Source organism: Odocoileus virginianus, chromosome 23 (genome assembly GCF_023699985.2).
Source record: "Odocoileus virginianus isolate 20LAN1187 ecotype Illinois chromosome 23, Ovbor_1.2, whole genome shotgun sequence".
NCBI classification, from domain to species: Eukaryota; Metazoa; Chordata; class Mammalia; order Artiodactyla; family Cervidae; genus Odocoileus; species Odocoileus virginianus.
This window is the reverse complement of record NC_069696.1, coordinates 8,915,150-8,942,270: the sequence shown is the minus strand read 5'-3', so window position 1 is coordinate 8,942,270 and position 27,121 is coordinate 8,915,150. Positions and strand designations below refer to the sequence as shown.

Below are 27,121 nucleotides of genomic sequence, written 5' to 3'. Positions count from 1 at the left end.
TTTACGTCACGCCCGGAGCTGTGAGGGCCGCTCGGGCCGGAGGGCCATCTTGGTGGCGTCATGGCATCATGTTCTATTTAATGGTCACACTCAAGAGCCTATTCTATTCTAAATGACTCCCCGCAGAGGCTAACAGCTTCCGCCTCCTTGAAAGCACCAGATAGGAGGATGATCCCTCTAGAGGACCGGTTCTAGGGTTAATATAAGAAGAAGTGTATGGAGAGGCAGGCAACAGCACGAACAGCCAGGCTTCTAGAAAGTTCTGAGCAGTGCGCAGGGCAGCGGCAGAGGGAGTAGGAATGAACAGGCGAAGGACCCGGGGTCACGAGACCGTTGGGTGGGCGGAGCCAGCGGCCGGGGAGGTTCTAGTCTGTTCTGCCTCGCGGCAGCCGCCCCCTTTACGCGGTCACGCTGAAGTAGCGCCCGGGCCTGGAATTGGGCCGCCGCCTTCGCCGCGCCCGCCGCCTCCCGCCGCCGCTGGACTATGGATCCCCGCAAAGTGAGCGAGCTTCGAGCCTTCGTGAAAATGTGTAAGCAGGACCCGAGCGTTCTGCACACCGAGGAAATGCGCTTCCTGAGGGAGTGGGTGGAGAGGTGAGACCCGGGCCTGAGGACCGTTGAGGGGAGGGAAGAGGGACGGCCGGAGAGGGTGCTGGGCCCCGAGCTGCCGCGGGGCGGAGGAGCGTGGAGCTCGGCGGCCGGGGCTCGCTCCTTGGAGGCCATCTCGAGGGGCTAATGGGGGATCGGGACGCTTAGATGGTTCAGAGGCACGGAAAAAAATGGCAGAGCTGGGTTCCCTGCACCCTGAGGTGGCCAGGGGTGTGTCTTCGTCGAAATACGGAGATGCAGAGTGTTGCGGGGACCTGGACACTGTAGACGTGAGGGGGAGGGGTGAGGGCGGCCAGACTGCTCTTTAGCGTGGAGTTGTTTTTCTTGCCGTCTCTGGTGTCCTGTTGAGGTCGCAGTAACACAAAGCAACTCTTACACGCACTATGCCCTTAAAAATTGGTGTGGTTAATAAGTTACGGTACAAGCGATAGCTGTATGTGATTACCTTTACGATTACTGCGGTTCTAAGTGCGTAGAATTATTTTAGGAATCATTTCTTGTCCTTTGGTAGTGGCAGTTCCATCACTTCAAACACTGTAAGAAAAATGATTTTTTAAGAACCCGCTTGTTAACACGGTCTCTTCTTGTTATCTGTAACTCCAGAGTACGTCGCTACGAGCGTGAAATAAATTGAACAGGCATTGAGCCAGATGCTAGCTATGAAACAGTATGAGAACAATCTATTGAGTAATACAAATGAATAAATACAGAAACTCGTTTGATACTTAGAGGTTAGTATTCTGCGTTTTGGAGGGGAAGTTAAGGAAGAAAGGGAGCCCTTCCCCGAGATGATTTTTTAAAATCGATACCTCTGGTGAGGAATTTGAAAGAGATGACATACAAAATTGCTTCTCACGGTGATAAGTAGCGACAGTACAAAGAAACGAGACCCTTAAAAGGTACTACCCTAAACATTGATCTGTTTACTTCAGTAATATTTTTATAGGGAAAGATGCACCAACGATTAGCCAACGTTTGAATGACTAGTTCTTCTAATGAGCTTGTTCTAACAAAAGAGATTTAAGTTCAAATCCGTCAACGTTGTTTGTGGTGGGTTAATCATTTTTTTTCTCTTTAAGTTTCTCAGTTCTTGATTACCCATACCAGTTTTCTCGCTATTACAAGATTTCTGCTCCTGATATTTATGTAAAATTATGAGCACACTTACAGTTAGTTACTGTAGTAGCTTAGTAACAATTGTTAACAGTTAAGAATACTATTCTGCCAATTCTCCTTTTTGACAGAAAAAAAACCGTAAGAGATGCAGTTAGATTTTCAGGACTAGAAATTGAGATCTAGATTTTAGTTGTTTACTGCGTAATTTGATCCAAAAGTGTCACTTAAGATATTTGTGTGCTTTCCTCTTATTATCCATTCTTTAGAGGAAAGAGCCTACAATTAGTCCAAGTTCTTGAAATTGCAGGAAAAGGGGACCTGTACTGCAGAAAGAAATATCTGGCATCAAGAGTGAACCTTATACCCAGTGTTCCACCTCTAGAGAGGTAGTGAGGACCCTTAAGAAGAGTTCAAATATCTGAGAACATTTTTGTAACTTACTGCGGAGAGCTGGTTGCTATGTAAGATAATTCTGATTTAAGGTTTGAAAAATACTGTCAGGTATTTTTTTTTTTAATAGCCTTGTGTCTTATTTTAAAGTTTGCCATAAGTAATTCCAGTTTTTCTTTCTGGTTCTTTTTATATTTTTCTTTTTGTAGACTGAATTGTTGGCTTAAGTATGGAATGAAGGGTCTTGGCATGTGTATACACCTGATTCTGAACGTTTAAGTTGAGATACTAACCTACAAGCTTTTGTTATTTGTTTCCATCTAAATTTAAACCTAAATGGTTGCTGTCTCTGAAGTGTTTTAATTCCTCTCTTTTCTGCCTTCATATCAGCCTTCTTAAAGCAGCCCAAGGTTATAGTAGATTGGGCTGAATGTAGAGACTTCAAGTTGTAAGAATATTCCTAAATCTAATGCTACTTTAGGTTTCCATTTCAGGTTTTCCTCTTCTCCGTACTAAATTAGTCATGGATACCGGGCTTAGACAGTCTGTTTGCTTATTTGCCATAATTTCTACCATTATTTATACCTTTAAACTTCATTTAGTTTTAAGAATTTATAAGTTTAATATACTGGACAAAGAGAAATATGAAGAAAAAAATTTTGGCTCAGTAGCTAGTGGGAATTGGGGAGGCTGCATTCTTTCTCAGAAATATGTTTTGGAATATTTTTGTTTCTCTAGAGGAAGAAGTGTTTTCTGATGCTGTTTTCTCCTGTTTGACAACTCGGTCTCCATTCTGTCTTGTAGGTGCTTTTTACCCTTCCACTTTACGGTAATTTAAGATAAAAGGGAGTGTCTTTTATTCTGGTCGCCAGCACGCGGACCGATGTTCTTCAGCAACTACTCCTTGTCTTTTTAAAAAAACACACATTTATTTTATTGAAGTACAGTTGCCTTACAACGTTTCAGGTGCATAGCAAGGTGATTCAGTTATACGTATACATATATTTTAAAATTATTTTCTATTATGTGTTAGTTGCTCAGTCGTGTCTGACTCTTCATGATCTCATGGACTGTACCCTTCAGGCTCCTGTCCATGGGATTCTCCAGGCAAGAATACTGGAGTGGGTTGCCATTTCCTTTTCCAATAGTTCTCTGTGCTATATAGTAAACCTTTGTTTCAGCAAATATTTTAAATAAAGTGAACGTAATGCATTTATACTGTCAGTGAATTTAGAATATAGCACCCAGTTTTTTGTACATGTGTGTCAGTAACTATAGCACAGAGTAGACTGAACGTTACCAAAGAGAATTATGACTGAAGTCTTCTGTGATCCCACATGAGAAGGTCTCTCACTAGGCCTTTGTAAACGCCTGTATTGGCAAAGTCCAATTTGCAATTTTGACAGGGAACTAGCTTGTTTTAAATCTTGGAAGCATAAAATGAGACTTCTGTACCTATAAATTGGTGTTACCTTCCAGTAGTTAACTAGAATTTGGAGTGTGAGAAATTCTGAATCTAGTTTATGAATAAACCCTCTTGGGTTTTCCTCCCACGTTTTAAATTTTTTGGAAACTGTTTCTAGCTTGCAAACAGAATGCAAGTGTAGTATGAAGAACTTTTTTCCTGAACTATTTCCAACACTGTGTCCCCAGCGCTGTTCAGTGTGTGTGTTCTACAAACAAGAACTGTCCTTGCAGTGCAGTCATCAGCTCAGGAAACTGATGCACTACTCTTATCTAGTCTGCAGAATTACAGGTTGCCCTTTGTTGTCATGTCTCTTTGTTCTGAAATAGTACTTCAGTCTCACTGGTTTTCATGACCTTGGCAATTTTTAATATCATGAGCCAGTTGTTTTATAGAACTTACCTCAATTTGGGTTTGTCTGATCTTTCCTTAGGGTTTGATTTTGTTTAATATATTTCTTGGCAGGACTGTTACCTCCCAAGGTTTTTTTTTTTTTTAGTTGAAGGCTAATTACTTTACAATATTGTAGTGGTTTTTGCCATACTCTCCCAAGGTTTTAACATGAATTAAACTATTAGGACTGTGTTTGGATGTCACCCTAAATACATTCCGGAATGCTGCATTTTGAAACTTACTTAGTTTAAGAAGTTTAAGAATTCTAGTGTCTTCATTAAAATTTAACTGAAAAGAACTCATATTTGATTACTGTGTTCTTTGGAAAAGCTATTTTTAAAGAATTTTGTCCTTTTTGTATGCTTGTTCCCTTATCATTAAATCCCTTCATTCTGCTGAATTGCATGCTTAAGTGCTTTGGATTGTGTAATGATTTAGTGATTGGCACACGGGAGCCATTTTTCATTATCAGTATCAAAGATACTGAGTAATTGAAGATTCTTTTTGATAACTATCACATTAAATAGAATGGGAAAGGTGCATATTTAATTTTAGCTTTCTAAATATATATTTTTTTTCATCTTCCTCAAGCATGGGGGGTAAAATACCACCTGCTGCTCATAAAACTAAATCAGAAGAAAACACCAAGGTAAGTTACGAATTTCATTTGTATGTTTAGTGATAAAGTACTATAAGGTTTCTTAGGAATGTTTTTCACCTGCTGCCCTCAAATTACCACCCCTGATTTCTCCAAGAAATCATTTGGAAATAAGATCTTGGTAAAACTTCTATTTTGCGGTCAAATCTCTGTAATCTGATTTGACACTTAGAATGTGGGGTTGAATATTCACTGTGTTGTAAAATAAGTGAGAATAAATGCTGGATGCATGTTATATGCATGAATTGTAAGTGGTAAGCTCTGTAATTGTAAGCATTTGTAGTCTTCATCTTTTGGGGGGTGGGGTCAATGCGCCATGTCTTGTTGGATCTTATTTCCCCACTGAGGATCAAACCCGGACCCACTGCAGTGAATCCTAACCTTTGGGCCTCTGGGGAATTCCCATTCATAATTATCATCATTTTTTTAGCATGTAGTATAGTATTTTTGTAGGTACTTTATTAATATTTGGAAAGTAAATGAAGAAACAGCCCAAATTTGTTGCACTCTGTTTTTTCTGCCTAATACCTGATGGGTATTTCTGAGTGTGATTCAGGGTGTTGCTTTAGCATATTTGCCAAAAAGGCGTGTACAGTAGGGAGGTTGCTGGGAGGAGGTTGCTGGTAGCTAAAGTTTAGAGATGAAGGTTGGGCAAGAGTGCTCTCTTCAGAATTCATTTTTCTCTTATTCTGTGCCTCTATGTCTAGAAGGTTTTTTCCCCCCTCAGAATTTTCTCGTTAGCTGTCTTAAATTGATAAGAAAATTTGCCGTTTTATTATTTAATGTTATCTTTGAACGGTGAAATGAGAGAAGTTAAGTAAAAGCTCCAGAGATAGTTAATTCTTTTTTTAGATGAGTCATTTGTCAGAGTTTGGTAGATTCTGAGCCCTAGATAGGCTATTTTGCCCTATGATAAATATGTATGAAGACAAAATTGTGTTTAATATGTACCTCTGCTAAAATTTTTATTTTGCAAAAGTAGTAATGTGTTTGATTATGGGGAGTTGTGCACTGTAGTGCCTGTTAAGGCATAATATGTGGTATATCCACTTTATTAGCTTCCTAAAAATCTTAACATTTTTTAAAATTCTAAAGCTCATTGTCTAAATGGTTTGGATAAGGGAGTGGACCTAGACTTAACTTAAAAGAGCAATAAAAATAGAAAACTAAAAGTAGTTTACGAAAACACAACAGGAAAAAGAACATTAACAGCTGAAATAAAATGTATGTGAATAGTATATACATAAATCTGTATAAATTAATAGAATATATATTGGGTGTGTTATTAAATGCTGATAGCATTGTTTGCCTTCCCTTTGCTAGGAAGAAAAAACAGATAGTAAGAAGGCGGAGGAAAACATAAAGACAGACGAACCATCAAGTGAGGAAAGTGATCTAGGTGAGGAGGTGGTAGTTAGTATGTATTTGATAATATAATATGTTCACTATAACATGATCCCGTGTTGATTTTTTTACTAGATTGACTAATCAGTGCTAATAGTAGTATAACATGAACTACATATGAAACTTAAAATTTTCTAGTAGCCACATTTTAAAAATTAAAAAACAGTTGAAATTAGTTCAAGTAATGGATTTAGACTAATATCTAAAATGTTAGCATTTCAACGTGTGATCAGATTGGAAAAATTATTAATGAGCTGTTTTTCCATTTTTCATACTAGTCTTCAAATTCAGAGTATTTAAGTATTTATAGCATATCTCAATGCAGATGTTACATTTTTGTTGGAAATACTTGATCAGTACTTAGACTTCATGAAATTTGTTAAAATTTTTTTTGTAAAAAGAAAATTTGTAGAAAAAGTTGGGTCACATACCCAGGTTTTTCTAGATATGTGTAAAAGTTTTCAAATAACTGAATCAAGTACCAAAAAATTGTTTTCCTTTAGTATCTGCATCTATGTTAGTAATACTGGTTCAGTTTAGAAGAATTGATGTGTCATGGGCCTGGGGTTTTATTTGGTTTTATTTTTTCAGACTGCAAACTGACAAATTTCTTCATAAATTTGGAGGTCTTTTGAGACTATAAATATATACCCTAGTTATTAATTGGATAGTCTGTTAATTCGTAGAACCTATCTAAAAGCTAAAGAAAAAAATACTTAAAATATTTTAAATTTCGAATTGGTTCTTGATCTTTGGTGTGTTGGAATGGGCTGCTTGTTTGTGGGCTTAATCAGATCTTTTACTTACTGTAAAATACTTTTTAGTCTTACAGTTTTATGAAAATTACCATGGCTATAATAATTTTTTTAAAACTAAGCATTTTGTGCATGAATTAAGCTGGTCTATAATTAAACAAAGTTAGTGGTTCAGCAGGTAAAGAATCCACCTACAGTGAAGATGAGAGTTGAGTCCCTGGGTTGGGAAGATCCCCTGGAGGAGGAAATGGCAACCCACTCCAGTATTCTTGACTGGAGAATTACATGGACAGAGGAGCTTGGTGGGCTATAGTCCATGGGGTTGCAAAGAGTCAGACACAACTGAATGCACACACAAAGGCTCAGTTCCTGTTAAAAATTAATTAAAATTTTTTTTGTTGAATGTGAATTCTGATTTCAGGTAGCTAATTTTAATTTCATTCTTTTTTGACCATTTAGAGGAAACTGCTTTTATCAAATTCACTTTGCTAAATATGGTTCCTAATACTATATCAGTAGTATGTGCTGTGCTAAGTCACTTCAGTCGTGTCTGACTCTTTGTGACCATAGCCCTCCAGGCTCCTCTGTCCATGGGATTCTCCAGGCAAGAATACTGGAATGGGTTGCCATGCCCTTCTCTAGGGGGTCTTTCTGACCCAGAGATTGAACCCAAATCTCTTTGTCTCCTGCATTGGCAGGCGGGCTCTTTACCAAAAGTGCCACCTGGGAAGCCCCGTCAGTAGTATACCTTTAGTTTAAAGTTTATCCGTGCTGTTTTCAAAAACAGAAAATGGTAAAGTTAAATATTTTACCATGATTTACAACAGAGTTTCACAGTAACTTGTGCTATCTGCGTAAAATTAAAGGAAAAAACAAAAAGCATAGTGTATTGGTGTGTAGAACAGAGTATTTGCATTGAATCGTTTGTTGACATTGACTAAATCAGTGGTGTGTCTGTGTGTAATACCTTCTCGGAATAGTGACTGCTCTTGGCAGGGTACCTACTACAATGTGATAACATACCTTACATTATGTGCCTATTAAAATGAAATGTAATCTTACCAAAACAATAGGATTGTGTTTTACAAGGAAATATTTTAGTATATTGGTTTAAATAAAACTAACAAAGTAAAATATTTAAGTTAACCTAGAGTAAAATGTTTAGTTCATCAGTTACACAAGCCAAGGTTAATTAGTTTTTAATAGCCTCCTGTGGCCAGTGGCTGCTATATTGGATAGCACAGGTCTTATTGTCATTTTCTTAACTTTGACAGAAATTGACAATGAAGGTGTGATTGAACCAGACACTGATGCACCTCAAGAAATGGGAGATGAAAATGTAGAGGTAAGGCCAATGGTTTATTTTCTATTTGCTGTCAGGAATGTGAAAGCTTACCTGTTGCAGTTTTCTTGTGATGTGTTTCTCCTAGGAAAAGGGGTGTTAACTCTTACTCTGACTTAAGGCATTAAAGGAAAGCATTTATTACTTAAAATATTTGGGAAAACTCCCTTTATTTTTAATCATATTCTAACAAAATGCTTGTTTTCTGTTAACCTATTTCAGTTTCGTATCTGGTTGAACTGCTCTTGAAACTATAGAGTTCACCTAACATTTATTTCTACAAGTGGGATTGCCTGTTAATGGGATATCTAGTACCAGTTGTTTTCTAAAATGATTTTGTCACAACACACTATATTACTCTTAAGGTGGTGAAAATTGATTCTTGGGAGGCGGGTCTTGAAAGAAACCTTTAGGTGTTAGAATGGTTAGTGGTATTCCAAAGATCATAACTCATTAACATGTATGGAGTAAGGGGAAAATGCGTAATAAGCTTTTTGGGGGGTTGATAATGAAATGGAGCTTGAGAAACGGTGTAATATACAAATCATAGCTTAAAAGATTGGTCCAGGCCCTCATCACTACTTAATATTGTCATAATTCATCATTGCCATACTTACTGTGTAAAATGGTGTTGTTCATCTCAGTGTGTCTAGATTTATAATACTTTGTATTTATCCTACTTGGGGTTTACTAGGCATCTTAAATCCTAGGGTGGTTAACCTTTTTTAAGCTCTGGAGTATTTTCGGCTAGTATCTCTTTCAAAAATGGCTTCCTTCCCATTCTCTCTGCTCTCCTTCAGGAGCCATGCTTAGATACACATTAGACCTTTTCATCATTAAGTTCCATCTCTTTAATACTGATGGATTATGTATGCTTTCTTTATCTAATCAGCTGTTGCATCGAAGTTGGAATTTGAATGCTTGTTTTTCATTTTGATATTTTCGCTTTGATTTTTTTTTTTAAAGATGACTTGGTTATTTATAAGTGTCTTGCTCCTTACTCATTTTCAGAATTTGCCTTAATAGTCTTAAAACACATTAAATTCTTTTATCGGTTTGTCTTCCTGGTCTTATTCTCCTGTTATTTTTTCTGACTCTTGCTCATTGAGGTACTTTGTTTATTGTAGTTTGAGAGAGAGAGAGACTGTGTGTGTCTGTGTGTGTGTTTTGTGGAAAGTTTTTGAGGCTTAAATAGAAGATCTGTTTCTCCAGAGAGGGATATGTTTGCTTTCATCAACACTCTGATTTGGTGCTACTAACTCAAGGGCCACTTTAAATTTTCATGGTTTTTTCCTTGCATGTTTAACTACACAAGTAATGTGACTGTGGTTATGAATTTTCAGTGGAGATTTCTTTTTTTTTTTTTTTTTTTTTTTTTAGTTCTACCAGTTTATTGCTACCAACCCATCTCCCTCCACCCTCGTGCACACATGCTCAGTCATGTAATCCCATGGACTTCAGCCTGCCAGACTCCTCTGTCCATGGATTTTTCCAGGCAAGGATACTGGAGTGGGTTGCCATTTCCTTCTCCAGGAGATTTCTTTTTCATCTCACTACACAGCCCTCCTCCCTCTTGGCACAGGTTTATTTTTGGAATAGGTGTTTGGGGTTCTCGATTGGTATTGGAGGCTGAGTAGGCAGGATACATTTGTGTCACCTGAATCTAGACTTTGTTTCATGTGTCCTGCAGTATCTTCAAAAACAGAATTGTAAGGTCACCAGGTTTGACACCTTCCACAGTGTTAAAAGCAGATGGAGTGCCTGGCATATGGCTGAATTTCAGGTCTTCATTTAATCTTGTTCTTTGAGGATTTCTACATTCTTAGGTCATAGATGGCTTTTGAATGGTGTGTTTTAGACTTCTTCTAAGTATCGTGTGTACCATATTGCTATAAACTGAAGTCCTCTTTTTGCAGATTATCCTGGCTCTGCAGGATGTCTTACAATCTGGCAAGTGTGTTTTTCTTTGTTCTTTTTAAAAGGATTTTTTAGTTTGTCCAAAACTTGTATGAATTTTTGTTGAAGTTGCTTTGAATTTACTGAGTAACTTAGGGCTAGATTGATGTAGTCAATAGATTTTTCATAAGCGTAGTGTTTTATCTGTGTCCTTTAACAGAATTGTCTCTCTCGCCCCTTCCCCTCCCTTGAAAGTCTTGTGTGCTCTTAGAATGGTATCCTCTTCTATTGTATTTTATAATTGACTTTTACAGATGTGAAAGAACTCTGGATTTATTTTTTTATTTTGGGGGGGGTATTTTTTATGTAGCTTTTGTATCTGAGAATTCATTGAATTGTCATAGCAAATCTAATAACTTGTCAGTTCTATTAGGATTTCTAGGTATAAAGACAGCTTGGTATTTTCCTTCCAGTTTTTAAATCTGTCAAATCATTTTCTTAATGATTTAGCCAGCATATTTTATAGTGATGGTGACAGAGTGGATTTTTGTTTGTTAAAGAAATTGCTTCTTATAGGACATTTGCTATGTTTTTGTCATTAATAATCTTTATGGTGTCAACATCTTCTACAGTGTCTGTTCTGTCTAGTATAGGTGCTCATGGATGGTTATTGGACCAAAAGAATGAGACATTTTTGCTGTGAAGATTCAAGCCTCTTAGGAATTAACTTTTTCACTTGTGAGGAGACTGGGTTTTAGTACAGGCATGCCTCCAAGATATTGTGAGTTAGGTTTCAGACCCCTATGATAAAGTGAGTCAGACAAATTTTTTTGTGCAAATAAGAAGTTATGTTGACATAGTCTGTCAGGTGTGGCATAGCATTATGTCTTTAAAAATGTGCACACCTTAAAAAAAAATGCACACCTTAATTTAAAAGTACTTTATTGCTTAAAAAAATTGGCCATGTGAGGCTTCAGCAAGTCATAGTAGTAACATCACAGATCACCATAGCAAATACAATACTGAAAAATTTGAAATAAGAGAAGAACTGCCAAAATGTGACACAAAGACACAAAGTGAGCAAGTGCTGTTGGAAAAATATCTCCTGTAGACTCCTAGGGTTGCCAAAAACCCTCAGTTTGTAAAAGGTGCGGTGTTTTTTTGCAGAGTACAATTTAAAAAAAGCTATGCCTATACTTGTGAATAACTAGAAAAGATTTGAAAAAACTAGGGTGGGAAAAACCTGCTCTGATCGGGATGGAGGGAAGCAAAAATCATGTCTAGGGCAGAGTATAGGGAGTGAAATTTATTGTTTAGTATGAAAGATTAAAATGTATCCTGAAAAAAGAAAAATAAATAAAACATATCCTGTACGGTTTCTTACTAATTATTTATCATAATTATCCTCTTTATTCCCTGAAGACCAGAGACGGATGAATGAAAATGGGAGTTGTGATTACTACACCCCTAAGAAAATCCAAATTGTTTCCTGTTTCTCTTTTCCTTTCTACTAATTCTGAGTTGATCTTCAATTTCCCCCTAGATAACTGAGGAGATGATGGATCAGGCAAATGATAAAAAAGTGGCTGCTATTGATGCCCTAAATGATGGTGAGTGTTATTTTTTTTCTCTTTGCTATATTTCTGTAGTAGTCTGAATATTCTCTTCTCTCATTTTCTGCTACAGTAACTGCCAATAATGGGAAAGTGAAAGGGAATTTAAATTTTTTGAGTATACTGTGCTGGAGAAGAAAGTGTCCTGTTCTCCACTCAGCTCTTTCCCATTGACAGAGAGGCTGAAATGAGCACTCAAGTATCATTATCTTGCCTCAGACTGTGGACAGATCCTGATTGTCACTCCAAGACTGTGCTTTCCTGACTATAGTTTGGTGTTTTTCCCCTGACAAGAGACTTCTAAAAGGTGGATGAACTTCACCCCAAAGGGTATTAGATCAGTGAGCCTCAACTTTTTACATAGTAAAACTCTTGACAGATACTGTCCATTGACATAACAGTCTTCTAGTCTCTGCATGTTAGAACCACTTTAGAAAATCCTATCAGAATGGGAGAGTGCTGATAGTATTAAGTATATTGTTTAATTACTTAAAATTTATAAGAACAAATTATTTATTAACTGGGTACTAAGCAGACCCCTTCATAACTGTGGTGTAGTGTCACAGTGCCATTGTTGAATAGATGCTGTTGTATAATGCTGTTGTGCATTTGGACTTCATCCATTAACTTAGATGATGACTAAAGTTTTATTTTAAAATGGTTTCCACGCCATCAGGGAAGGCCCTAGAATGAGTTCAGTATTGACTGTTAGTCAGGTTCCTTTATGTTTATATTATTGCAGTTACCTTAATAGGTTGTCCACCTGAAATGTCTCTATTGCTTTCTGTTCATTGTTCCTAGGTTATTCTTACTTAGAACTTGTTTTTATTGTTACACACTCCTTTGCTTGTAACCTGCAATTAACTTTTGCATACATTTTGAAGATCATTGTAGCGTTAGACCTGCTAGAGTCAGATCCCATATTTGCTGTCCCAGCCTTGTTCTCTTTTTGAATATTAATCTTCCATTCTCACTTTTCCTTCAGTGTTCCTTTACTTGTGCTTTACTGCTTCTGTATAAAGATCTTTCGCCTATTTCAACTTTTAATTTGTACCCAGCAATTCATCCCAGCCACTTCTCTTCCTGACCATTCCTTTTCCACACTAATCTTTTCTTAATTGCCCTGTCCCGGAGCATTTCTGTTTACCTAGCAGAATGAGGAGTGGTTAGATTCTAGATATATTTTAAAAGTAGAGACAGAGGGGTTTTGGTTTCAGATTGTGCAGTCAAGAATAACTGCAAGATTTGGGGCTTAAGGGTAGATCAAACTGCAACCTCATGTTTTTATAGAGTTGGTGGAACAGAGCCACACCCATTTATGTTTTGTTGGTGGCTGCTTTCCCACTAAAACTGCAGAGCTGAATAGTTACGATTGTTAAAGTCTGCAAAGCCTGAAATAATTATTAAATGGCCCTTTCTAGAAAATGTTGCTGACCTCTAAACTAGACTGAATGGAGGAGCCATTTAGTTTATAAAGTCAAAATCTTTGTCTCTAATATATTTACTTGTGTTATCCTATTATATATATATATAAAAGTGTTTAGTTGAGAATGTAGGGTAGGGGAATAGATTTGGAGATGGGGTAGGAATTAAGAGTTTCATTTGAACATGGTAGATGTGAATTGCTTGTTAGACATCCAAATCTAACTTCTAATAGACATCTGTAGGAATAACTGATAAGACAGAACATTTTTCTGCGTTTTTATGAGTTCTGTTAAGGTCCTTAACGCTTTAGTTAACTGGGTAAATATTTTTCATAGTGACTTGTGGCATTTACTTTAAAACTGTTTGTTTTGTCTCACTAGTTTCCTGTGTATTATGTTTATTTATTAACTGACTTTACTGAAGGTACTAATAAACAAAAGAAGCCAACTATGAGAATGGGATACTGAAAATGAATTTAAAATACGGGTATGGTCTCTCATCAGTTCTAGTCCACCACCCCCCCTTTTTTTGGCTTGTGAACTGTCTCTGTTGTGTATAGTTTATTGGTCTCTGATACGTTTAGTTTTTTTTTTTTTTAATTTCTGTATCAGCCTCATGAATGTAGTGTGGGTACTTTTTCCTTTATAGGTTTAATTTTATCCTTTTAATGGATACAAGAAAATTAATTAATGAAATAAAATTGCCTTAGCCTTTGATTTTGTCTTAATTTAAAAAGTCAATAAGTCCTACCAAGAGTGTGGTATTCTGAAATTTTTAAGGGGGGTTGTGTTCCCCAAATTATCTCTGTCTTGGGTGACTTAACAGTATAGGTATAGTAAAGATTTACTTTGAAGAGCCACTTTTGTGTATTAATTTAGAAACTAGTCTTCTACTGGACTAAAAGGGGAATGTGAAAGGCTAATAAAAGAGATAAACCGTTAATATTTTTTATCCACTGTTTCTGAATAAACTTGTTTCACTTTAGGTGAACTACAGAAAGCCATTGACTTGTTCACAGATGCCATCAAGCTAAATCCTCGTTTGGCTATTCTGTATGCCAAGAGAGCCAGGTGAGAAATCTAAATAAAAGAGCTAATTTCTGCTTATTTGTTTAGATAGAATTGCTTCTATGGTAATCCTAAAGATGTTATTGTTTGAAATGAATACTTTTTAATACCAAACTTATTTTTTAGTGTCTTCATCAAATTGCAGAAGCCAAATGCTGCCATCCGAGACTGTGACAGAGCTATTGAAATAAATCCTGATTCGGCTCAGCCATACAAGTGGCGAGGGAAAGCACACAGGTAAATAATGGAACCTAGTTATTTTCAGAGCTCTTTAAATTTAAATCTGGTATGTTAATATACCTTTTTTTTTTTTTAATTAAAAAAAGAGAGCCTAATGTGATACATGCTCAGTATGTAAAACTGGGAGACTCTATGTCATACGGAACAAGTAAGAAAATAAGAATTCTTTTCACTTCTTTGCCATTCAGTGAATATCAGTGTTAACATCTTTGGCCACATGTAGCCAAGAATTTTTCTCAAAGTTATCTCTAAGAAAAGAGTAACTTTATATCAGTGTCTTATAAGCTTTCTCTTATTTTCAGACTTCATTATTGTAGCTTAACATTAAACAACCAGTATATTATGGAAAAAGGAATACAGTAACTTGAAACTATTTCAGTTACTGTTTGGGAACATGAACTATCAGATAAGGGGGAAAATAAATGAATTTCACCCAGATTAGTAATCAGACCTGAAAGTGAAGTTTAATACATGGATAAGTCTTTGTGGTTTGGGGTGAAATGGCCTGTGCTGTTTACATCTTACTGGATTGGAGAAGTTCTGTGCTTCAAGGGCGGATGCAGATAGAGGTGAATATGCTTGGGACCTATTGTGTTAGGTGACTCAGTAAAGTAGCTCTAATGATTATGAAGACAGTGTTAAAGATACAGGTAAAAGATTGGAAAATTGTTATTAATGCTGTCTGGGTATACGAATGGTCATGCGTTGCTGTGGATTGTCTTGAAGACCACATTTGTCTTTGAGCATTTCTTTGTCTCCTGGTACAAGAATTCATTCTGTACTTTGACTTGGAATAAACCATTTCTCCAAGAAATCATGGTTTGTTTTAGTGGGACTATTTTGTGGAAAACTGAAGTTTGGCCACTAGGTATGTTTATTGTTTCCAGGATATCATCACTGTCATTTCAGTTAACTTAAAAAAATAATGGTCTTGGGGTGAAAAGTTTAAAAATTTTGAGTTTATACTGATATTTTTGATTAAAATTCAGCATTAAATGTTTTCCCTTTTGTATTTTTTGACTTGTCTCCTAGAATCATGCCTTAAAAAATAATACACCCTCTAAGTAAAGTGTTTGTTGTTTGTTTTTTTTTCTGGTAGTTTTTTCTTATCCTTAGAATACATCTCACATAAGATATAGTCAAAATACTATTTTAAAAATTACTTGCAAAAAAAAAATTACTTGCATAAATTTTTCCTGCATGGTTAATGTTGTCAATGTGATAAACAAGTAGCCTCTTTTTTATTTCTGTTTGTGTTCAGGGCTAGGGCTTGCTTTATTTCTGTCCTTTCTTTTTTGAGTATGTGAAATATTTGCATGTTTAAAGAGTCAAAATTGAGTTAATAGGTATACCCGAAGAAGTCTCATTTCCATTGCTATCCTCTCTATTCAGGTTTTACTTATCTTCACCAAACTTTAGTTTCTTATTCATCCTCTCTTTTCTAAATAAAATGTGTACACATGTATTGTTTCCTATCTCATATAGAAAGTAGCATGTTAAATACACATCATGTTTACTGTTTTTTGTTTGTTTTGGGGGGTCAAGGGCCTCATGTTCACCACAGATGGGAGGCCAGCTGGGGAGAAGGTGCCAGGTGGCACAGCCACCGTATACAGCATGCCATACTGGTCCACTGTCAGACCAGTGATGGCCTCGGCTCCATTGCCCCCCAGACTGACTCTGGCTCTGCCTGGCCACCACAACCCCTCAGGACCATTCAGAGGCATCACTGGAGGGTGTGTGGTTAGTTGAGCAGCTGGTGGTTCTCCCCATATCCTTGTTGGTCACGGGGAGGTCTCTTTTTTTAGGTGGAAGGCATGCCTGACTCCTCTCATGAACAGGTTTCATATTGCTTTGTGGTGTTCCTGGATCCTAGAAAGGGTCGGCTTACTCCTTGGGGTGTCAGGGGCTTCTTTGTGACTGCCCTGCACCCCTCTGTGCTGTTGGCTGGAGCGCCCACATCTGAGCTTCCAGTGGTGCTTCTGAGCAGCTGTAATAAGAAGCAGTATCCTCCCCACTGGCTTGGGAGCTGGCCCATCTTACAGCGCTCCCTGGCTGCTCCTCCTGATTTCGGAGCCACTGTAACAGCGACCGCTGCCATCCCTAGCCCCAGAGCCACCCCACACACCTTAACTCTGTTTTTGATGGTTGAAAGTTGTGGCTCTACATAATTTATTAAAATATATCCTGAATTAAAAATTTTTTTTTAAGTTTTTAAGCTTTTTTTAGTAAAACAGCTTCCCAGTTACCATAGAGGAAATTAAACTCATACTAAATTTTTATAGAGTGAAATGTAGTAATTAGTTCATGAAAATTTATAGTTCATTATCTAACTTAAACCTGTTCTGTTAAAGTCCTTTTTTACAAGAAAGACACTGTGCTACATAAATGAATATGGATAAAGGCCTCCAAAAATTACTTTAAATCTGTTTCAGACTTCTGGGCCATTGGGAAGAAGCTGCCCATGATCTTGCCCTTGCCTGTAAGCTGGATTATGATGAAGATGCTAGTGCAATGCTGAAGGAAGTTCAACCAAGGGTATGTTAAAGTAAAGGAAGGGAAAGTCATTACGGTGATACTCCTTGGCTTAACCCTTGGCAGTAAATTTACTGTGGATGCAAGGAAACAACCATTGGAAGTTATAATCTGTAATCACTTAAATTTGTATTGAATTCAGAAAATCTCATTGAGTTTTCATGCTTTAATTTCTCATGCAGTTATTTGCATCAGGTTCTGTTTGCAGGCCTGCAAAGTTATAACCAGGTTAGCAATGGTAAAGGGGGCATCAACTTTATAGCAAAGGAGAAAACAGAAATCTAGAAAATGTGATCCAAGATTGAGTCTGGTCTGTCTGTATTTCTGTCTAAAATTGTTAAAATAACTTAATGCATCTATATGGCAAATCTTTCCTTTTGTGTGAAATTCCACTCCGAAGAATTTACTCTCAAAGGCTTTAAGATAGTGGAAGTTTTATTAAATTTAATCTGTCAGATGATTTGATTTTCTTTCTTCTTGTAACAGGGCTAAATCAACAAGGTTATTGAGTGAAATATTCTAAACACAAAGTTCTTAAATAATCATGAAGAAGCTAAAGTAACAGTTATTCAACTGTTGAATCTTGTATTTCTATTCTATAGTAGATACTAGATTCCAAGTATTTGACATGTACTATGTACTAGTGCCTGGTACATCTTGATTTTTATAGTTAAAACTAACATACTTCTCTTCCTTGTCCCCTCATTTGATTGATGAGGAAAACTTAAGTATAATTAAACTGTGGGAAATAACTGCTATATGTGTTCCCAGTCTCTGCCGTCCCATGGCAGGTATTGGGCAAGAATTTTCATGCAATTTGACATCTGTTTATCATCTTTACACTAGTAATTATTTGATTTTTTTTTTTCATTTATTTTTATTAGTTGGCGGCTAATTATTTTACAATATTGTAGTGATTTTTGCCATATATCGACATGAATCAGCCATGGATCCACATGTGTTCCCCATCCCGATCCCCCCTCCCACCTCCCTCCCCATCCCATCCCTCTGAGTCTTCCCAGTGCACCAGCCCTGAGCACTTGCATCTCATGCATCCAACCTGGGCTGATGGGTGATATGTTTCACCCTTGATAGTATACTTCTTTCAATGCTGTTCTCTCTGAACATCCCACCCTTGCCTTCTCCCACAGAGTCCCAAAGTCTGTTCTGTACATCTGTGTCTCTTTTTCTGTTTTGCATATAGGGTTATCGTTACCATATTTTTAAATTCCATATATATGTGTTAGTATACTGTATTGATCTTTATCTTTCTGGCTTACTTCACTCTGTATAATGGGCTCCAGTTTCATCCATCTCATTAGAACTGATTCAAATGAATTCTTTTTAATGGCTGAGTAATATTCCATTGTGTATATGTACCATAGCTTCCTTATCCATTCGTCTGTTGATGGGCATCTAGGTTGTTTCCATGTCCTGGCAATTATAAACAGTGCTGTGATGAAAAAAATAGGGAACGCTTCATGAATTTCCGTGTCATCCTTGTGCAGGGGCCATGCTAATCTTCTCTGTATCGTTCCAATTTTAGTATATGTGCTGCGAGCACGTTTGAAATTTTTAACACTCCTCTAACTTCCAATCCCAGCCTCTTTTCTCTGGGTCACAGTTGACTTGTTAAAGTCTGTGCTGTGCTTAGTCACTCAGTCGTGTCCGACTCAAAATTTTAGGACCCTGTGGACTGTAGCCCGCCAGTCTCCTCCCTCCATGTGAATTCTCCAGGCAAGAATACTGGAGTGGGTTACCATGTCCTCCTCCAGGGAATCTTTCTAGCCCAGGATTTGAACCCAGGTCTCGCACATTGCAGGCAGATTCTTTCCTGTCTGAGCCACCAGGGAAGCCCAAGAATCCTGGAGTGGGGAGCCCGTCCCTCCTCCAGGGGACCTTCCCGACCCAGGAATCGAGCTGGGGTCTCCTATGCTGCAGGCCAGGGAAGCCCACTCACCTCGTCACTGAGGTTCTAAGTCTCCCTGCTTGGTCATGGTAGCTCTAAGAAGATCTGCTGCCTGCATGTGAACTGTAGCTGCCCAAACATGGTTGCCTCTTCACACCCCTTAATGGTGGCCTCATTAACCCAAAATTTATCCGCCGTCTGCTTGTGCCTCAGTTAGGTTAACCTAACTAATTTTTCAGAACTGTGTGTTAGTTTAATCTTTCCCCAAAGAAAATAATTCTTTAACAAAACCATTGATTGGTGTTGACTTTATTCCATTTTCAGAGAAGACATTTTTCTGTGACTCTTTCCTAGGCCCAGAAAATTGCTGAACATCGGAGAAAGTATGAGCGAAAACGTGAAGAGCGTGAGATCAGAGAAAGAATAGAAAGGGTTAAGAAGGCTCGGGAAGAGCATGAGAGAGCCCAGAGGGTAAGATTTCTGTACCTAAACCATTAAAGAGAAATATAGTAGATTAGACTTTTTTGGATATCATTCTAATTCCTGACTCTTTTAAAATAAAAAGAGCTGGCTGCAGTTCTATAGGATAGTGATACTACTTCAAAGGACGTTCTCCTTCCCTTCATTGCTTAGTCTTCAAGTTTTAAGTGAGTTTTTGTAGCACCAATTCATATCCTTGTTTGTGTTTTCCTAAAATCAAGACTTCTTCTCTTTTAATTAATTTAAAACTTGGCAGTATTATTTGCTTTGTTTAGAATGCATGCCCTGATATTTTAAGTTTTATAATTCCTTCTGTTTTAGTAGTGAATTCATAGCTATTTAAAATTGACTTGTTACATTTTAGTTTTAGTTCCCAAAAAACTACTTAAAATCATTTCCAAAAGTTATGCTAAGTCGCTTCAGTCATTTCCGACTCTCTGAGACCCTGTGGACTACTGTAGCCCGCCAGGCTCCTCTGTCCACAGGATTCTTCAGCCAAGAATACTGGAGTGGGTAGCCATGTCCTCCTCCAGGGAATCTTCCTGACCCAGAGTTTGAACCTGCTTTTATATCTCCTGCATTGGCAGGCGGGTTCTTTACTACTAGCTCCCACCTGGGAAGCCCACCAAAAGTAATCCTTCCTCGTTGAGAATCCAATTGCAAATTGGTTTTTTGAGGGATGGGTTGTTATCTTTAGCCCAGTATTGCCTTTTGAAACTTGTCCTTCTTGTACCTCCTCTAGCTAGTTTATTTTACAGTTTTTTATGGTTTGTATGGGTAAGGTAGGCATGGATAGCAGACTTCTTACTATGTAATTTATTTCCTTTTCATATTAAAGGAGGAAGAAGCCAGAAGACAATCAGGATCTCAGTATGGCTCTTTTCCAGGTATTTTGAAAGAAAGATTAAAACTCCTAATATTGTAGATAATTGGGAATTATTCTCATTTTGAGGCTCAGGTGTGTATATTGTATTTAGTACCATTAGTCACTGGGAAAGTTTCATTCTTCGTAAAATTTTTTTATTGGAAATACAGTATATTATTTTCCTACAAGCCTTGAACAGTAGCAGTGAAAGTGTTAGTCACTCAGTGGTGTCCAACTCTTTGAGACCCCATGGACTGAAGCCTGCCAGGCTCCTTCTGTTCATAGAATTCTCCAGGCAAGAGTACTGGAGTGGGTTGCCATTCCCTTCTCAAGGGGATCTTCCCGACCCAGGCATCAAACCTGGGTCTCCTGCATTGCAGGCAGGTTCTTTACCTTCCTTAGTGTCTGAGCCACCAGCAGAGGCCTCTGCAATACAGGTAGGAGAGCTGTTCAAAAGGTACTCAGTATAGTTTTGGATACTTTTCTGAATTGAGGCAGTGTGAAGTTGATGTAAAGATGAAGAGGTTTTTTTTTTTTTTGAGTTTGTCATTGTAATGGGGAATCAGCAGCTTCAAAGTAACTAGCTTTCTTGTGAAGGGTTATAGAGGCAGCTACGCACCGCTTCTCTACTTAGAATTTACGTGATCAGAGGCTAGAAAAGGTAGCTGCTGTTGTGAAAGGTCATGTGCCAGCAACTAAAAAAGGGGGTGGGGATGACTTGGAGAAAAAGCAAGAAAATAAATTTTAGCTCATGGCTTACTTTTTGTTTATAAGTTAATACCTCATATCAGGTTCCTTGTTTTAGAAAATGACCACTAATGTGGACTAGCACTTGAGATAATTTTTTGTATCGTGGACTTTATTATATAGATTTGACAAGCAGACTGGCTCACTGTTGTTGCCTTGGGTCAGTAATTTTTGTGGAGACTAGTTTCAAAAAGTCACAGCAGCATAAGAAGCTAGAAGTATTTTCAGGTCTCCTTATCTGTGACTGTTAGTTATTTATGGGCATGGTTGAATTGTTGAGACAGATGGAAATCACTTTGTTGTATATATTTCTTTTTTATAGTAGCTTTACTTGTAATGACCGTTGATCCATAGAATATGTTAATGTTACCTGTATTTCTGTTTAGGATGTCCCTGTATCATTATAGTGTTAATTATGATTTTAGAATATCTCCAGTGAATGTAAAGGTTTATGGTAGTGAAAAATTGAGTAGAAAAATTTGAGTTTATAATCTAAAAATATACTAGAAGAATTAGATTGGTTTTTGTTAGAACTTTTTTTTCACTTTCAGAAATTTTGATACAATTTGGGTGAAGATTAAAAAATCCATAGGCTTTTTTTTTTTTTCCTTTAATTTTGGCCACCTTGTGTGGCTTAAAGGATCTCAGTTCCCTGACCAGGGATTGAACCCAGGCCACGGCAATGAAAACATCAAATCCTAGCTCACTAGGGAACTTTCAAAAATCCACAACTTTTTATAACATGTATTTAGGGTAGTTCTTGAAGGAATAACTGCTTAGAAGAATATTGTTTTTAAGAAGAAAAAAACATGAATTAACTTTAAATTGAAACAGATGAATAATATTAAAAACAATACAAGATGACTTATTATACTTTTTAATTTTATTCTTTTTTTAAAAAATACTTAATTGGAGGATGATTGCTTTACAATATTGTATCAGTTTCTGCCATATATCAACATTGGTGTGTGTTCTGTCGCTCAGTCGTGTCTGACTCTTTGCAACCTCATGGACTATAGCCCAGGCTCTTCTGTCCATCAGATTTCCCAGGCGAATACTGGAGTGGGTTGCCATTTCCTTCTCCAATATCAACATTAGACTTTTTAATTTTATAATTCCAAGGGGCTGTTAGCTTTCCCTCTAGTTTTGTTACTAGGGAAAAATTATTTACAGCCTTATTTTTTTTTAATTTTTTTTTTTTTAATTTTTTTTTATTAGTTGGAGGCTAATTACTTCACAGTATTGCAGTGGGTTTTGTCATACATTGACATAATCAGCCATGGAGTTACATGTAATCCCCATCCCGATCCCCCCTCCCACCTCCCTCCCAACCCGATTCCTCTGGGTCTTCCCAGTGCACCAGGCCCGAGCATCTGTCTCATGCATCCCACCTGGGCCGGTGATCGTTTCACTATAGATAATATACATGCTATTTACAGCCTTATTTTTAAAGAGAAAATTTGATGTTAAAAATTATTTCTTGTAGCATCCAGTTTGAATGTTCAGACTATTGGTGTTCAGCAGCACCCTTGTTCTTTGTGCATGCACATGTGTTTTATCAGAAGGAAATAGAATACTCTCAGACTACTTGGGAATATGGTTGGTGTCTATACAGATCTCTCATTTATTCTTGCAGGAGGCTTTCCTGGGGGAATGCCTGGTAATTTTCCTGGAGGAATGCCTGGAATGGGAGGGGGAATGCCTGGAATGCCGGGAATGCCTGGGCTCAATGAAATTCTTAGTGATCCAGAGGTCCTTGCAGCCATGCAGGTAAGACTTGGAAGAACAAAGCTGAACTTTATATCATTAAGGCATTTCTTTCATAATTCTATGTGGGAACATATTAAGGTTACTCTGATAGCCATATTTCACCGAGCTGAATTTACCCAATAGCTTATTACGCAGTTGTGACATTCATTTTCTTTTTTTCAGAATGAGTAGTTCAAGTTTTTAAAAAGCAGCCTATAGGGAATACTCTGCAATAGTTGGTAATTATATCGAGTTGTCCTTTTCTTTATATCAAAATTGTATAACTTTAATTGTCTTGAGTGACATAGTCAAGTTTCACTTTGAAATGCGCATTAATAATATTTATACTTCAGGGGTTTGTCCAAACCTGAGTTGATTTAGCCATGAGGAAGATTGGAGGATGTTTGCTTTCAATGTTGTGTCAGTTTCTGCCATATATCATAACTATAGGTCTAAGAGATAGGATTTAGGATAATAAAATTGATGACTCATAGAATATTTTTTTAGTACTAAAATATATATACACATATACCTTTCTTTGCAGGATCCAGAAGTTATGGTGGCCTTCCAGGATGTGGCCCAGAACCCGGCAAATATGTCAAAATATCAGAGCAACCCAAAGGTTATGAATCTCATCAGTAAATTGTCGGCCAAATTTGGAGGTCAAGCATAATGCCCTTCTGACATAAAGCCCTGCTGGAGGAAAAGCAACTTAGATCACCTAATGGATGTTGCAATAATACAAACCAGCGTACCTCTGACCTTCTCATGAAGAAAGCTGGGGTGCTTTGAAGATAATCCCTACCCCTTTGCCCCAGATGCAGCTGAAAACATTTTACAGCGGTTTGCCATTAGGGTATTCATTCAGATAATGTTTTCCTACTAGAAATTTAAAACTTTAAGCAATTTTTAAACCTTAAAAATATTTAAAATTAAAAAGGTATATTAACCCCTACATTTTTCTTTACTAATGATTTTGATTTTTTCCTTTGAATTAATTAGGCAAGTAAGATATATCAGTGTGGAAGATTTGTTAGTGGGAGGCAAATACAACATTTAAATAGATACAGTTTGAATTGGACATATAGTTACTGAGGCATTTTGATTTGTCTTTTTAATTGCTTTGTTATTTTATCTTAAATGATTTGCTTCTGTAACTCTTGGGACCATCAGTATTGCAGTAGGACCTGGGGAGGGACTGGAAGTACTTGGCAGGGCAGCAGCCATCTTACTACATTTTATATCACATGTCCCCTTGTGCACATGCAGTTAAATCTTACACTGTGGTGAAGGGATGGTTTTTATAATGCTGCAGTAAAATTGGATTGCTTAGCTCTGTTCTTGTCTGATACCTAAAATAAATGTTTCATATTTCCACATAGGGGAAATAAGGCAATGTTTTCCTTTCTGTATTTCTGTGTTTAAAAATGTCCTTTTCACATCAAAAAATGCCCAATTCTTTGTCTGCTTTTTCTGCTCGTTGTCACAATTTTTTCCTCCTACTCTTCTTGGGCTAAAGATGGTCCTTTTTTACTAACATTGCTGCTATCATCATTCATAGCATAATTGTGCAGGCAATATTTAATGCTGGGTTTAATATTTAATACAACAGTGACTATGTAGGGTAATACCCATAATAGCTGCAGTTTCTTACTTGGCGAAGAGATTTCATATTTAAGTGTTAGATTTTCTCTTTGGTGAAATTGTAACATATCAAAGGACCTTGGAAGAACGGATTCCCTTTGATGTTTGGTCTCCTACTTAGGAAATACCTATTGCAGTTTGAGTTTATCTTGTAGTAGTAATCTTTGGAGAAGTTTGAATTAATTGATACACAAGGAGGGAAACTTGACTTCCTAATCACTAAAGAACTAATGAGATTTATGGTGATTCTTCATTGTGGAGTTGTCAGCATTGTGAGAGATTCATTGTTGTATTCAGCTTTTAAATACTGCAGCTCTCTTTACTCCCCTTCCCTCTCCTCCAAGGATAAAGAAAATGATTTTCTGTTGTATATCCAATTCTTACATTAAATAAGACTTAAGTGCAAGCACTGTAACAGGAATTGCTAGGTTTCTGCTTACTGTCTTTCAATTTAAAGTATTAGTGTTTAACAGAAATTTCAAGGGATGAGACCTGTACTTTGCTTATTTGAGGAATCAGTGGTAGGAGCAATGAAGTAAATTCCATGGAACACATTTCTAAAATCATAAGAATTCAAGTTCTCACCCTTTGCTGTATACAAGCAAATAGAAATGCATCAGTGAAGTGAGAAAAAATGCTGATGGAGCATGCGTTTTAAACCCTTTAGAAATACTCAGCATATAAACCTGAATTTGAGCTTGCTGATGTTCTTTTTGTTAATGTGTGTTCTTCATTCTCAAAATTTCCAATGTGTGTTGTGAGTACCTCAGGACCAGCTACTGCTGGATTTTTTATTTGATTTACACATTACCTAAGTATGTTCTAACATAAGTGGGTAAAAGTAAAATTGTTTTTCTGAAAATGTATCCTGTGCTTTTAGATTTCTAAGTTAACATAAAGTACGTACTTCATTTCGTTAGGAATTCAACATCATAACATCATTTCTAAACCAGAAATGTCCTTTTCTTGTGCCAATGATTCTACAAAAAGGAAAAGTAAAGGAATTTTTTTCTGCTTAAAAATACATAGTTACTGGATATTTCTAACTACATTAAAAATAAAGTATGGCTTCAAACTGAATGTTGACTCTTCCCACCACTGTCACTCCCCTTTTTTTCAGCACATGTCCTATATTTTTTATGTGTCTGTCACTCATCCTAAGATATTTTCTAAGCACAGTATACTTCAGATTATACAGTGTTGTTAAGCAGGACCCCTAAAAATATATTCTCTTAAAACAGCTTTACACATCCTCAGGTAGCAATTTGGAGGTAAGCAGTTCTGCCATATTCAGAAACAGGAGAGGGCATCAAGGAAGCCTATGCTGAGATACTTTAAAAAACGGGAAACTAAATGTTCAATTGAAAGGCATTGGTTAAGTAAGGAATGTCACGTCATTGGTTGTGATGAAGTGCTTATTAGTCCACTTATAAAGGGCCCAATAGTTCAGTTGCTCAGTTGTATCTGACTCTGTGACCCCATGGATGGCAGCACGCCAGGCTTCCCTGTCCATCACCAACTCCTGGAGCTTGCTCAAACTCAAGTCCATCAGGTCGGAGATGCCATCCAACCAGTAAGAGGGTCTGAAAAAATTTGTTTTAAAGACTGGTGCAGTAATTTTAAAAATTAAATGTGTAGTAATGTTTATAACCAATAAAGCACACTTTAAATGAAGTGCATGCGTTAAGTAGGCAAACGTAGTTAATGATAGCTGATAAACTTGTAAAAGTCAAATCGAAACTGTAAGAAGGTGTGTTGATTTGGCAAAAACTTTAAAACTAACGGTTTGTAAGTAAATAGGTGGAACCAGAGTAGTGAAGAGGTAAATAGCATAAAGGTATGTAAATACCATGAAAATCTAGGAATTCTGTATAATGATGTTCTTCAGTACACTCATATCACTGGGACATTTTCAGGTTGTGTAACCTGACCATATGCAAGTGTGGAAACGAACAGGAAGGTGATCAGTTCTAAGTTCCTTTTTTATTTTGTACTGATAATACAGGTGTGAACAGAAGGAAGCTAAAGATTTAATATACTGTTTCTGTAGTGTGGGACTTAATGCTTGTATAGTTCAGGGAGTTCTCTTTTAAGAAAAGTACATAATTAGGAATACTGAGATGTGAAATTATTTTTTGATAGCTGGTTTGCAAGACATTTCACAGAGATGGACATGCTGTCTGCTCTATATCATACCGTACAAATGGGAAGTAAGAAAAATTGTGTTCAAATACCGTTTTAAAAGGATTCGTAAAGTGTGTTTATAAGTCTGTATGCTACATAACGCAGTGTTTTCTTGAGAGAGCTTCCAAATTAAGTAGGAGGCCACAAGGCCTGCAGAGAAGGCGATGGCACCCCACTCCAGTCCTCTTGCCTGGAAGATCCCATGGACGGAGGAGCCTGGTAGGCTGCAGTCCATGGGGTCGCTAAGAGTCGGACATGACTGAGCGACTTCACTTTCACTTTTCACTTTAATGCATTGGAGAAGGAAATGGCAACCCACTCCAGTGTTCTTGCCTGGAGAATCCCAGGGACAGCAGAGCCTGGTGGGCTGCCGTCTATGGGGTCGCACAGAGTTGGACACGACTGAAGTGAATTAGCAGCAGCAGCACAAGGCCTAAGTCCTCCGATTAAGATTAACAGTGGACAAGGTTCTGTGTTCCAGTGCAGAATCCTACCTTCATGTCATGACCCTAAGGAGTGGTGGGAGTATTCCTGGGAGAGATTCCTGAAACAGGAGGTCTAGAAGGAAAGTTATGACCAACCTAAATAGCATATCAGAAAATAAAAAGCAAAGACATTACTTTGCCAACAAAGGC

The 27,121-nt window shown here is 37.3% G+C and overlaps 1 protein-coding gene and 1 pseudogene across 1 annotated transcript; one reads left to right on the top strand and one right to left on the bottom strand.

Annotated features, from left to right (window-relative positions):
* Nucleotides 1-34: 34 nt before the first annotated feature.
* On the top strand, nucleotides 35-24,037 carry ST13 (ST13 Hsp70 interacting protein). The gene is made up of 12 exons (XM_020876878.2): nucleotides 35-594; nucleotides 4,565-4,622; nucleotides 5,955-6,030; nucleotides 8,065-8,135; nucleotides 11,572-11,638; nucleotides 14,052-14,136; nucleotides 14,260-14,370; nucleotides 16,809-16,911; nucleotides 19,172-19,288; nucleotides 20,136-20,184; nucleotides 22,546-22,679; nucleotides 23,203-24,037. Exons 1-12 carry the CDS (start codon nucleotides 485-487, stop codon nucleotides 23,329-23,331), a joined length of 1,110 nt encoding a protein of 369 aa, XP_020732537.1. The 5' UTR covers nucleotides 35-484; the 3' UTR covers nucleotides 23,332-24,037.
* LOC139030738 (U6 spliceosomal RNA) lies at nucleotides 18,372-18,472 on the bottom strand (annotated as a pseudogene).
* Nucleotides 24,038-27,121: the final 3,084 nt, after the last annotated feature.